The sequence below is a fragment of the Typha angustifolia genome, chromosome 7 (genome assembly GCF_048772165.1).
Source record: "Typha angustifolia cultivar Huaian chromosome 7, ASM4877216v1, whole genome shotgun sequence".
NCBI classification, from domain to species: domain Eukaryota; kingdom Viridiplantae; phylum Streptophyta; class Magnoliopsida; order Poales; family Typhaceae; genus Typha; species Typha angustifolia.
Genome location: NC_133245.1, coordinates 16,004,407 through 16,018,225, shown reverse-complemented (window position 1 = coordinate 16,018,225; position 13,819 = coordinate 16,004,407). Strand labels below are relative to the sequence as shown.

The window sequence follows — 13,819 nt, the reverse complement described above, 5'->3', positions numbered from 1 at the left end:
CCTCAACGAGCCGAACTTGAGCCGTGACAGCCCAGCAGCAACTTGCTACCATATGAAAACAATGAAGATGAATAAATAAATGCTACATGTGAATTTTATTTTGATTTTTTACTTCTTCGAATCTTAATTTTCTTTTGAAAATCTAAATTAGATTAACAGGAAACAGGCCTCCGTATCTAACAGGATCGCCTACATAACTAGCCGCAGGAAGACATACTGCCAATTGTCCGAACATCAAAATAACTCGTGCACCCGGACTTGCAGACGATCTGCTTCCCAGTTATAAGATCCAGAATGGAATCCCAACTAAAGGGATACGAAGACAAAAGGAAACAAAACAGAGGTGGTCACGGGCACTGGCATGGCATGCATCATTCCGTAGCCTTTGTACTTTTTCCCATACCAATATCTTCTCCTCATATGTCACTTATCATAGGTTGGAAGAAGTGAGAAAGATCTAGCAATGAGATCTATGGCGTCTTCTTATAAGCCTCAGCATGATGAGCAGAAGAAGCTTTCGCCCTTGGTTTTGTTACTCTTGTCATTGTACTACTCTGCAGTGCAAGTGAAAGGAGGAGCATCTAAGGCTCCTCCAGTGGTGGGAAACATCTCCAAAGTTGGCGATGCACAGTTGTTCCAGATTTACTATGGCCAAAGCTTCAAGGTCATCAAGAACAGCGTTGATGGGAAGAGCTATCTTCTCATGCAGGTATCTTATCTTCTTATTTCCCATGATCTATGTTACATAAGTACTACCATGAATATATGTGTAGATTAACATTCTTTTTTTTCTCTCTCCTTTTATTTGTGTGTGTGTGTGTGTGTGTGTGTGTGTGTGGCGATGGGGATTATTATTAATAGAGTAATTCTAGGATGGCATCAAAGACGAAGTATTGCACCGGGAGGATCAAGTCCTTCATCATTCCCCTCTCCAATTACTCGGTCGACACCGTAGCTTTCCCTGGTATGTACCCATTTTTTCCATTGATTTCTTTCTCAAGTATGGTATATTGCATGCGTAATCTATTCGCATTGTAATGATATATAAATGTTTTATGTGCAAAATATTAGTATTTTCTGGTGGACCATAAAACAATTTAAACGGATACGGGTTCGGATCCGTAATTGGATACCTTGGAACTATAATAATTAAGCTTTGGCACTCGATGTGTTTGGAGAAATGCTTCTTCTTGCTCGGGAAAGTGATACTAATTCTTTGTTTCTTGTCATTATTTTGCAGTGTCATTCTTCGAGGTGAGCGTTAATGCTGCTGAGATAAAGTAGATTTCTCTTTCATGTATTGGAGTTTGGTTTGCCAGAGAGGTTTAAATTATCATTCAGTTATGTATCTAGTAGGTTTCTGTAAATATATTGGACTTTGGCTCCCTACAATGACTTGTTTTATTTAAACTTGACTATAAAATTGCTACCAGATACTCTAGAGATTCTGTTCAATTGCATGTTTATAATTTATATTGAAAGATGTGCAGTTACTGGGTGTGCTAGAGAGCTTGAAGGGGATAACATCTGACAGAGTTACTTCAGAATGTATACTTCAATCTTATTCAAGTGGTAATATCCAGCTTGTGGGTAAGACAAATGTGCAGCAACTCTCGCAATTCACAGCAAACTTTATCAGCAATGTAGATGACGAACAATCGTGCAATTTTGCGGCCTTTGTGCCTCTGGAGGAGAGGACTCCTCTGCAGGTATACTCTTATTACTTCCTATATGTTTTCCTAATAGATACTTGATCTTATATATATGTCATGCATATTTTGGAGAAGTATAAGCTAAGTTACTGCTCAGTAGTTAAATCCTTCTTTCTCCTTTTCTGGATGGTTCTCTTAAGAGGGCAGAGTGGATCAAGTATTTGGCAACTTTCACAAACTCAGAAGTAAGAGCCAATTCAGTCTATGATGCAGTTAAGTCCAGCTTCTATCATTTCTTTTTTCTTCTTAATTTGGATCAAATAAAAGATGCAGATAGAGAGTTATTTAGTCCTTTTCCTAGGGAAACAAAAGAAGTCGAGTTAGGTTGAGCATTATCTGTTTCTCTTATAGATTTGGCTATGCAGGTTAAATCAAACTATATGTGCCTAAGCAAAGGGGCTGCGAATCTTAAAACCCGGTTCAAACCTATTGTTGCTTGGGTGGAGTACAAGCAGGTTGGCCCTTGTTATGTATATTCTGTGAAATGCTTTTGGCTTCATGGAGTAAAAAGTCATATGGTTCACTTAATGAAATCAAGAATTTGATGTGTGTATACTTATTTCAGTTTCATCTGCCTGTTTTGTAGGGAATATGGTCTTTTGCTAAAGAAGATTACAAGCTGCAAGTAGGATCTCTTCTTTTTCTTCTTTTTCTTACAGTATATAAAACCTGAGATTGTTGAACAAATTCTTACATTTTAAAGGGATCTTGTCTTAATGAGCAGTATGTGACTGATGCGGGAGGGGAGAACTTGGATGATTCTATCACCAATAATAGCTACAATGTTTCAGACCCAGAGGATATGGACAATTTCCATGCCATCCTTTGTGTAAGTTTCTCGCGATCATTCTTCGCTCCGGGAAAAATATTTAAATTTTTTTTCTATGGAAATTAGATGGGTGGAACATGATATAATAGCTTCAGTATGAGCTTTTTACTGGCTGTTCACTCACATGGATTCAAAATCCTTCACATTGTCATCCTAACTTAGAGTTAAAGATTCCACGAAAGTCAGCTTGAACTGTTCAAAATAATTGATCACTACCTGACAAGTTGAATCTAGTGGACAGTAGAACAAGTATATTATGTTTACTATAATTGATCTTGGAAAGAAAGTTAAGAAGAACAAGCACATCGAAGACTGATCGAATTTGCTTGCTGTCAGACAGTGGATGTGGTGATTGATCAGACATATGCTTCAGAGCCTGCAGAGTACGCACTATCATCATTTTTGGACAACATTGAGGTGGAAGACAATTCCTGTTTTGCTTTCCTCACTAATCGGAGCGTATGGAGATACGACAAGAGGCTTCACGATTCGGCAACACTCGGTAATGAATGATTTCCTCTTTTCAAAGATTTAACTCCATTTATCAAACTAAACTATGTAGGTCTACTGCTGCATTCTGTTCACCTAAATGAGCTGTTGAATCTGGGTACACATTTTGAACAGAATTATTGTCTCAGGTTTTGAGTTAGAAACCTTTCTGAAGCTGTGTGATAACCAAGGTATAGTGAACAGCTTATTCAAGCATTGCTGGATTGCTCTAAGGACCCAACTCCCTGATACTGTAAACTAGAGCTGAAAGTTTTCAAACAGTACAATTTCACCAATTTTCCTTCCAAAATCCTATTCGAGCATCATTTTTATGGTGTTGAGATTTCTGCAGAATACCTGAACACACTGAATTTATAAAAGTTCAACATCTTGAGCTTATACATCACATTACTACTCTAGTTGCCAGGTTAATTGCCTTCTAATATTCATTATAATAAGGTTTATAAGTGCTAGTACTGAAACACAAATTATTATTATTTCATTTTCTTTCTCACAGATTGGTATGATGGAGCAATCTCCCAGCCTCAGCTAGTCTTAGCAGATTTAATCGAGGCCTTCTTCCCGACCGGAAACTACACGACGACTTACTTCAGAAACCTCGCAAAGGTGTGTTGCAATCTCCATTCTCTTCCATGTCAAAAATCTCAGTAACTCTCCTGAGACATTTCCTAACTTCCAAATTCTTAATCTTAACCAGGAAGAAGGGGTGACAACAATAGGCCCTGAGATGTGTGATAGGAGCATCTCCACACCCATGGATCCTACAATTGTGCCATGTCAGTGATAACACACTTCCTTCCATCTCTACTAAATTGTTGTATTGAACCTCAGATACAAACAAGCACAGGATTGATGTACTATTGCTGATGAATCCATTCATCCTCTCTGAAACTTTAATGGAAGATAACCAACGAACGGTAGCAAATAGTTATCTAGATAACCAGGAACGTAGATACTGATCAGAAACAACCTAATCGAAATCTAGATCCTAGTACATGCCGGATTGTGTCCGGCAATAATGCAAGGATAAGAACGTTATGACAAAAATGGCGGAATAATAATTCCTGTGGGCGGATAAGACTGGGGGAGAGTACGAGCTGCCAATGGGTTAACCTCTATTTCGTGCAATGCCATCTGTCTTAAGCCAATGGAGTTTTGAAACCTGACATGGGAAAGCCCTTATCAGCCGTAATAGATAGAGACATAATATTACAGCAATATCCCATTAAATCCGCCTAAGATTTCAAACACCGTATCGGCCGATAAGGATTGGACGGTAATCAGTTCACAACGCTGCTGACTAATCTTTCAATGCTTATCTCTCTTCTAGATGTTTTTGGTTGACTAGCAGAACAAAAACAAGTTAAAATATATTTTAACCATGCTCAAATAGTTTAAAAAGTCTTAAATCAGACCATCTATACTGAAGAGGAATTATTAATTTTTTCTATTAAGAAATATTATCTCAAAAATACTTAATCTTATCTAACAAACACGATAAATACTTATTTGTGTTTAGTACAATAATAATTAAAGATTAATTTGGTGACGTGGGGCCTCATAGGATAAAAGCCATGAATTATATGTACGGAACCAACCCTATCCACAAGATTGGGAGGACAAAGAAGACAGAGGAGACAAATAATAAAAAAGATCAAAATTATTTCACACCCTATCTTTTCTATTATTTTAATTCAACCCCTATATTTTTTCGGGAATACCACCCAAACACCTCGAACCACCTTTATAATATATGGAATGAGTTAAATTATAACTTGAGTAAGTTTTTAATGATCAAAATAAATATATGAGAGGGTAAAATTACAACTTTTGCATAGAATTATGTAGCACTTTTCTATCCAAATGTAATAGAGAAATGATCTAGATTTTATTAGCTGGAATTTTCCCATCATAATAATAATGAATATAAAAAGGTTGAGTCTCTTCTCCTTCCACTAAATTTAGTTATAATTTAATTTTTTAAATTTGAAACAAAATATATATTTAAACTTGTCTATCTTATTAATCATCTAAAAATGAGTAGAGGATTTATATTTACTTAAACAATAATAAGATTAATTATACATTCTCTGTTATCTCAAATACAAAATGATATAGATAAATAAAATTTTATAAATCACATCCTACATTTTATATATTGTAATTCGCATCGGTATTGATAATTTTATAATTTACACTATTATCGTCATCGCCGCCACATTTCATCTCCGCCCCAACCTTTCCTCTTCCTCTTCTATTTTTCTAGTTTTATTCTTCTTTTTCTTTATTTTTTGGAAATAGAAAAGCAAGAAGAAGAAGGCCTAAGTAATTTGGATATTTATAAATTATTATATATATTATAATGAAATATTTTTTTAAATATCATCTAAGTTAAACTAGGGTGTTAAATAAGAATTATAAAAGAATTTGTGAGAATTATAAAAAAAAAAAGAGAAGTCGAATTGTAAAAATGTTTAAAATAAAAGATAAAGATAAAATAAGTAAAATATAGGATGTGAATAGTAAAAATCTCATCAATAAAAGAAAAAGGTAAAGATTAGTATGATCTTAGAGAGAAAGAACCACGGATTATTTGAAGATAAAAGGTGTGAAATGAAAAGAAAAAAATAATCACAAGAAAGAAAAACAGATGGACATATTAATAAGTTGGGTGAAATTCGAGCCACAAATGGACGTGGCCGTATGGCATAGCGATGTGGAGGCCTTATCCACTGGTCTCCCTTCCCTAGTACGAAAGGGAGGGGTGGGGGGGACAGTGAAAGCACGACTGGATAACTTCGAATCTATTTATTTCTCAAAACACCAAACTCTCCCATGCTTATCCTCATCACCACCCTTTCCCACCTCCGTATGACCCACCACTTAGCTTGTTATTTTTCTCTTCCAAGGCTACAAGGTTTCGATTATTGAGAGAGCAATGGGAAGTTTCCATTCTAATCGTTCAATTCGTTAGGCCCAATCGCATGGTCTATTGGAGGGGAAGCTTAAGGCCAAGGCAAAGTGGAGAAGTAGTACATTTTCTAGTTAGGAATGGAGGTTTCTTTCGTTTCGCAAAGCAGCAGCAGCCTTGGGATAATGGCTCAAAGGGAGGAGGAGGAGGAGGAGGATCTTGGGTCGTTGTCATCTTTCTCTGAGGAGGATGGGGATTCGAGTAATTCATTGGCTTCGTCGTCCTCGGAATTCACGGAGGATGCGACTTCTTCGAATTCGTCGTCGTCGTCGTCGTTTCCGCCTTCTTCGTCGGTGAACGAGATGTCTGAGGAGGGGCCTCTCTTTGAGATGTCCTCTCTTGTCGCAGAGCTTCCTTTCAAGTAAGTTAGACCTTCAGCTTAAAGATTTCTTTTTCTTTTTTTGTTTTTTAAAAAAAAAAACTTTATAATCATCTATGTAGATGAATTAGGAAAATGTAGTCAATTTGAGTTAATTGATCTTTTTTGCTTCTGGGATTGCAGGAGAGGGCTTTCAAAGCACTACCAAGGGAAGTCTCAATCTTTCACATCCTTGTCCAATGTGATGAGTTTGGAGGATCTCATCAAGCCAGAGAGGCCAATCAAGAAGAAGCTCAAGTCATCTAAGAGCTATGCTGGTGGATTGGACAACCATAACCCACTGTCTCCTAAGCATGGCTCCAAGACAATAGCAAAGAAGACATTAAGGGGCTCTTTTTCTTCACTTGGTGGGAGGAGGCATAGCTTCATGGGTAGCAAACCTCCTGTGCCTCCGCAGAGATCTGAAAGTCTCTCTGGCCGGAATCTTTTGTTTGCTTGAGGAAGCCTTGCAAGTCTTAGGAACTAATCAACCGCCTTGATTGGCTTTTGTGTGTGCTTGTGTATGCCAGAGGTTTTAATCTGGCGGCATTAACATCTTTAGTAGGTTATAGAGGAAATGTGTGTTTTCTGATCTAGTGTTCCTAGATCAGTTTGTGTATCACCTCACCTGTTCGACAATGTGGCTGTGTAGTTTGTAGTCCCACCAAGTGATCAACAAGGGGAACCTTTGTTTCTACTTTTAGACTCTCCAATGAATGCTTTTCTCTGTCCATAAAGGATGAGCAACGAGAATTTGTAGTGTATATAAACCTCATGCTATTAATTAGATTTAAGAACTGATATGAAAGAAGTGTGTTGTTTAGATTAAAAGAAAAGAACCATACCAGTATATATTATTGAGGAAATGCAGGGGTACGAGGCAGAAGCATCTAGGCATGATGCCTAGACTTCAATACCCAACTGACCCAAGATAAACAAATCCGTGAAGATATACAGATAAGATAACACATGAATGCGACAAAGAAATTTAATCAACTCCAAATTTATAAAAGTAAACAAAATAATAATAATGATCAGAGCCCACAACACCTGACAAGGCCCATATCTCGGTTAATGAACATTAACTTTCTTGCTCTCTTGTTCTTCCAAATATACAGTCAATATCCGAAGAAACTGGAATAGAACAAAAAACCTGTTACATTATGTTCTCCCCAATTTTAAGGATGAGTGCTTACACTTTCATTCCTTCATCAATAATAGGAACCACTCTATGCCAAATTTGCTTCACTTGTGCTGAGATTCGAAACAGTAATTCATCAAAAGGAAAAATCAAAAATCAAAATCAAACTGCATGATACTCAAGAAAAAGACACAGCTTCTGTACAAGGATGGCACGTGTACCAAACAAAGGCTTTCCTTCACCAATCCAATTCTTCTCCAAGGTTGATGCTTTTGCATTTGCCTGCATATCAGCTTGGAAAGCTGAAACTATTTGATAAATTGATGTTCTAAGAACATCAGCCATTGCATAAGCTTTACTGTGCAGTATAACTCCTCTCTTTTTACTAGTGATTGCAGCAACATTATCTTTTCTCCCAGTGCTAAGAGTAGCCCATTTGATACTTGCAGGACCAAGCAAGTGTGCAGACTGTGGGTTGGTCCTCTTCCCTAAACAAGCCTCAACCGCTAGTAGGGAGGACAACAATGTTGAAACTACAGCAACATTGCAACCAGTTAGCTGAGCAATTCCATACCGATCCTCCCAGTGTGAGCGTGAAGTCAATGCTGCTAGAATCCTTGCACACCATGCATATAACTGTGAATAGAGCAAAGAAAAACATTAACAATGCAGAGAGGATTAATGTATAGCAGTAATCAAGGAAATTGAACTTTAATGGTTCTCACAAAAGAAAAACATGTAATGTTCAGATGTTCTTATCCCACTTCAGCTGATTGTCATACCAATGAACTTTAGGTATTGTCTGACACATTTGACAACTTAGCTATCAGATAATTCTTCCAGTTGTCATAAGGATATTAAAGAAAAAAGTATGTGGTATGTTTTCCCGAAAAGGGAAAAAAGAACAAGAATAAGAAGAAGCTGATCTTTCACTGCATTGAACTGAATGTTCAGTTTAGGACCTGATCACTTGAGCCATCCTTTAATTAAATCTTTCATTTGTATTGGACAACTATTTTGCTTTTACTAAATACTCATTGTTGTTGATCCACTCTTTCATTTCATGAATTGTTTGATAGATGTTTAGAGGTGTAGTAGTGGGCCTAGTGGCGGAAGACAGGTCGGACTATCATTGAAGAGTTCAACTCTCTAAGTTGAAAATTGTGTAAGATCATCTAACATGTCCAATGTGCATCCGGCTCCTATACATTTCCAACAGAGGTTCTTCCAGATAAGACCTGCATGTCCACGAAACTACAACCAAGAGTTGGAAGATAAAAATGACTGAGGGCAGAAAGTTCTGAAACCTCCAAATTTCGGCCAAGGTAGTATTAATCAGGGAGGAAAAGGAGAGAATACAACTTTAGGGTTGGTGCAGCATATCCTCTGCCTATAATGATAGACAACCAGAACCAGTACTTCAGTTACTATTTACAGTGTATAAAAAGCCACCACTCATTCCACTCTACTTAACAATATCAGTGCAGTCACTGCCTTTACAGACCCTGCAATGGTAGGTACAGTCATCCCATCTCTTTTTCCAAGATAATATGAAGAGCCATCCTTACTTTTTCCTAGCGAGTTTTGGCACGAGAACTAGCAAATTTTCAGGAATTCACCTTCACATCTAACTGTCGCTTAAACAATCATATAGTAACTACAAAGTACAAGCACTATAAATATAACTGTAGATACCCAGATAACTAAAAGCCAGCCAACTATTAAAAGTTGTAAATATTCGGCATAAAAGATCTCCCTCACCTGGCTAACAATAAAAGCTGGCTATATTGAAGATGAATACAAACCTAAAAACTAAAAGATTTTTAAACTTCTGACAGCTAATAAGATGACAGTGCATATAATATAATAGCAAATTCGAAGAAGCAGCTAAAAACTTCACTATGAGTATCTTTCCGAACATCAAGTTAACAAATGTACTTAAGTAGACAACCTCAAGGAAAACTTCCCATTCACCATGTCTTTCAAACTGATTTGCCCTTTACTGGCCTCTGTAACTATGGGACCATAGGTTTACTCCCTCATACTTGTCTTATTGAGAAATCTTGATTAAAGATAGATGTTGCTACAACTAACAAAAAATGTATACCTCAAAGTATATTGATATCTACTTAGACTGACTAATCATCAAGATGGGTAGAGACAGTCAGCACGAAATGACAAATAACAATATGAAAGGTATAACAAGCAAATATTCTAGAAACAGCTTATTCACGACTATGTGTCTAATCATATTGATGCACATAGTGATGGGAAAAATATAACAGAAATCCAGTAAAGGACCAGCTTTCAGTCTCATGCTGGCATTCCATTCATAGATAAATCATCTGATTCATCAAATAAATTAATCCAACATTCATCAATTGAATTAATGCAGCTGTAGTGCCACAAAATTAACATACTTCATGACTACTTGTGTATCTTTTGAGATAACAGATCCACTTTCATAATCGGGAAGTCAACTCACAGTGGAAGTTGATATTTACAAGAGTATGATCCAACCATCTATTAGATAGCGTAAAATGTTGAGAAACATTTAGATGAAAGGAAACTAATAAAAAGAGGAAAGAAAATTGTAACTTGTCCCACAGAGTGCAGGCAAATTTGATTCAGGCCTTCTACTTGATATTACAGTAAAGATAGTAAACTAAAAAGGTTACAAGTTTACACAACCAAAAGATCAGATACACCTTGATTTTGCAATTAAAGGGAGTCAAGATAGCAAGTTGAAATAGGGAAGCAAAAACAATATAGCCCATAAGGACAAAGATTGGTATTAGCAATAGGGCAGCAAAAACAGATGTGTCTCATATGGACAAAGGCAAGATTATTTGGGAGTTTCTACAACAAAACTAACTCACAAATTCTTTAGTTGAAGCCAACTTGTATCTGAAGAAAGTCAATGGACTCCAATGTTGCAAATTGGTCCCGACTACTTCGATGAAAAGTTATTATGTATATCAGAGAAGAAGAGAGCAATGACAGGACAGATGGAAGCGAGCCAGATAAAATGACACCATAAGAAATAGTAGGTATGGCTTTGTCACAACCAAGCATATATGACAATAGAGTATCCAAGTGGAAGATGAAAAAGCCAGTGAAAATAACCAACCAAGAGTATGATACCAAATGTTTGCTCCTGACATGAGGATCCTAGCAGGCCAGGAGCTGGTGGAGAAATTAAGGTTAATTAGCTTGTTGTTTAGTTGGAGAAACCCAAATTCTTTGTCTTCACAGTGCATGAAAATACACTGAAGGCAGTACCTCTTTTCATGCCAACATTAGAAATGCACAGATGTTTAGTACTTACGTAAATATGTGTATGCAAAGCAGGCGCTCATGTCCGCAAGCATATTCAATAATCTAAATAATGAAAACATGATTCCACACTCTTGTTGACTTAGTAATTCAAATAGGGCCAGTCAACCGGTTCATAACTGAACAAAACTTGTGTAAGGATGATTACTGGAATAAAAAAAAATTATCACTAGTATATTAATCAAAGAAAGAGCTTTACCTATTCAACCATTAAAATACATGCAAAGAAGTTCAGATTAGGCAACAACAAGAGAAAATGAAGATGGCATAAATTATTAGTATAATGATATTAGGCCTAGTACCTGAAAATCATTAAAGGCTTCAAAAAGCCTTGACTGAACTTGAATATCCATAGGTGGACTTAATTGCTGGGCCAAGAAATCTGACTTATCACCAGAAAATCCTTCCAAACCCTCAGCAATCTTTGAGGCAAACTGTTCGAGAGGCCTCAAGCAAACATTAATTACTCTTCTGTAAGTTTCACCAGTTTCCTCAAAAAAAGCAGCTCGTCGCCAGGGTTCCATGTTGCTCTCAGAAACCATACATAAATCTAGGTACGCAAGGTACTGGAGAAGAGATTTTGGAGTGCTTTGTTCTAAGGTCTCAAGGAGAATTTCGCTAGGATTTGTTTCTGCAGCAGCTGATCCCTGTGGTGGTGCAAAAATGCTCCTCCTTGTATGTACCACCTAGAAAATCATTACATAAACAAGTATCAAGCCACAAGTACAAAGTACAAATTAAACCATACAATGGGAAATTGGAGCTGATGATATACAAAACAGCAGGAAAAAAGGAGAAACCAACCTGCAGTAAGTGATGACATATTTCCCAACAGAGAGAAACAGTATACATCCCAATAAAAAATTTAAATTGCTGAATAATATGTCTTCCTAATGTTCTCTTGTTCTTGAATTGCTCTGGAAGAAACATCATTAACAAGAAGGAGTAGACAAAAGCCTGGACTGACATCTTCAGAGCTCTTTTGGACGACGATGGAAGCCCCATTTTAAAGCTGTAGAAAAGAGGACGCTGCAGACACAACCAGTTAAAAGAAAATGATAAATACTCTGAACTTACACATGTTTGATGAGAAAAATGCAGAAAATACAACAAGTATACGCATCCCCAGCTGAACAAAAAGTAGTAAAATCTCACTATATGATCAAATAAATCTGAACTAATGGACAACTTTTCTTACAAAGATTCTCCCTTTTCTTCATCAAAGTTCAAACTTTAAACAAATATTATTACGTGAAGAAAAGCATGTCTACAAAGAACAAAGAACCATGAGTACTGGATTAGCATATTTGCTGTGGAAGAAAATTTTGACCTACAAGAAAACTATCCGACGAGTTCACGTTTTTCTTTAACATCATAGAAAGTAAGATAAATTGGACACTGGGATAAGAGAGACAAAAAATTTAAAAATAAAATAAAGATATAAAGGTCAGTACTCTTAATATAGATGGACAATCCATATGAGAGTCCTTACAGTTTTAAGCTACTAGCAAGAGTTGAACAAATTTATCAAAGCACACAACATTAATATCCTAATCACACTAAATCCAACCATAAATAATTTAATACAGTAAATATTTGCAGCTGAAATTTGCACTTAACCAATTCTCTTAGTCAGTCATCCTCTAAGCTATCAAATATTTTACCAAAACTTCTTCCTGTCAAAAATTGCTTTTACAGCAAAATTTGGATTTCACAAATAAGAAGTGCTTCCTTTTCACAGCAATGTGACTATCAGAATATACAACGATAAGAAACACCTCATCCTTCATGGTATTATGTGATTCAGTCGCTTTTCTACTTCGCATAATCTAATAAGCAACAATTTCTCATAAAACCTACCTTCTACTATCCAGAATCTAAATCGAAATGTCCTCGAGCAATGAAAGCAACAAAAAGGTAAGCTTTTCGTTTCACTTACCTGAACGATCGGAAACTTCAAGACCCATCTCTTCCTATAAAGATAATGGGTCCCAAACACCAATCCAAAAACCGCCCCTTTCAGTCCCAATCCCACCAGCCCTATCCCATCCACGAGCTCCGACGAGTCCCCACACACCGCCCCCACCGAGAGAAACCCCGAGACGCCGCAGATGACCAAGAAGAGGCCAGACGCCAACGCCCTCCGCACTCGCAGGCGCGAATCGGCCGCGAATGACGGATTCGAGAAGCCGCCGATGAGGGATCGGAGTGAAACTTTGAGGAAGGCGGCGGTGAGCTCGGGGAGTGAAGCGGAGGGCTCCGGATGGGGCGAGGAGAGGAGAAAGAGGGAGAGGGAGAGGAGAACGAGAGAGAGGTGGAACGAAATGAAGGAGAGGAGGGAGAGGAGAGAGGAAGGGTGGCGGTGGAGAAGGAGGAAGGAGGAGAGGAGGTAGATGGAGGTGGAGGCGATGGATTGCCAGATCAGAAACCCTAGCCATCGATTCTTGACTACATCGTGAGGGGAAGAAGAAGGGAAGGACGACATGGGCGGATTTGGGAGTGGAGGGAGAGAGAAGAAAGGGTTTTGTTGGGTTTTTGAGGTCTTTGGACTGTGATTTTATAGGGGAGGGCGGGAATTATACGCGAAATTAGGGATGAAGCGCTAGAAACAACATGATAGAGATTTAGCATATGTATGAAAAAAAATAAAAGTTAATATCAAAAATTATTTTACACCCTATAATTCAAACAATTTTATATCACTCCCTGTACTTATAACGAAAATAAAATTATTAATTTTTTTATAAATCTAAGTGAATAATATATTAATATCAAAATAACTAAAATATCTCTATCATATTTGTTATAGAAGATACAAAAATTTTAATATAATACAGTAAAATTGTTAAAATAGTCATGATACTTAATTAAATTTAATAAAAAAACTAACGATCTTATTTTAATTATAAATATAGGAACTAATTTAAAAATTTTAAAGTACAAAAAATAAAATAAATTTGGA

At 37.0% G+C, this 13,819-nt stretch overlaps 3 protein-coding genes across 3 annotated transcripts; 2 read left to right on the top strand and 1 right to left on the bottom strand.

Moving 5' to 3' along the window:
* Nucleotides 1-409: 409 nt before the first annotated feature.
* Nucleotides 410-4,130, top strand: LOC140761969 (uncharacterized). The gene is made up of 11 exons (XM_073099532.1): nt 410-709; nt 862-964; nt 1,241-1,254; nt 1,491-1,709; nt 1,853-1,924; nt 2,078-2,167; nt 2,299-2,337; nt 2,437-2,541; nt 2,878-3,043; nt 3,548-3,657; nt 3,749-4,130. Exons 1-11 carry the CDS (start codon nt 464-466, stop codon nt 3,833-3,835), a joined length of 1,251 nt encoding a protein of 416 aa, XP_072955633.1. The 5' UTR covers nt 410-463; the 3' UTR covers nt 3,836-4,130.
* Nucleotides 4,131-5,880: 1,750 nt separating this feature from the next.
* On the top strand, nt 5,881-7,077 carry LOC140762805 (protein OXIDATIVE STRESS 3 LIKE 2-like). Its single transcript, XM_073100759.1, has 2 exons — nt 5,881-6,383; nt 6,525-7,077. Exons 1-2 carry the CDS (start codon nt 6,103-6,105, stop codon nt 6,838-6,840), a joined length of 597 nt encoding a protein of 198 aa, XP_072956860.1. The 5' UTR covers nt 5,881-6,102; the 3' UTR covers nt 6,841-7,077.
* A 277-nt stretch (nt 7,078-7,354) lies between these two features.
* Nucleotides 7,355-13,444, bottom strand: LOC140762803 (uncharacterized). Its single transcript, XM_073100758.1, has 4 exons — nt 12,797-13,444; nt 11,662-11,886; nt 11,160-11,543; nt 7,355-8,157 (listed from the first exon to the last, which is right to left on the bottom strand). Exons 1-4 carry the CDS (start codon nt 13,340-13,342, stop codon nt 7,684-7,686), a joined length of 1,629 nt encoding a protein of 542 aa, XP_072956859.1. The 5' UTR covers nt 13,343-13,444; the 3' UTR covers nt 7,355-7,683.
* Nucleotides 13,445-13,819: the final 375 nt, after the last annotated feature.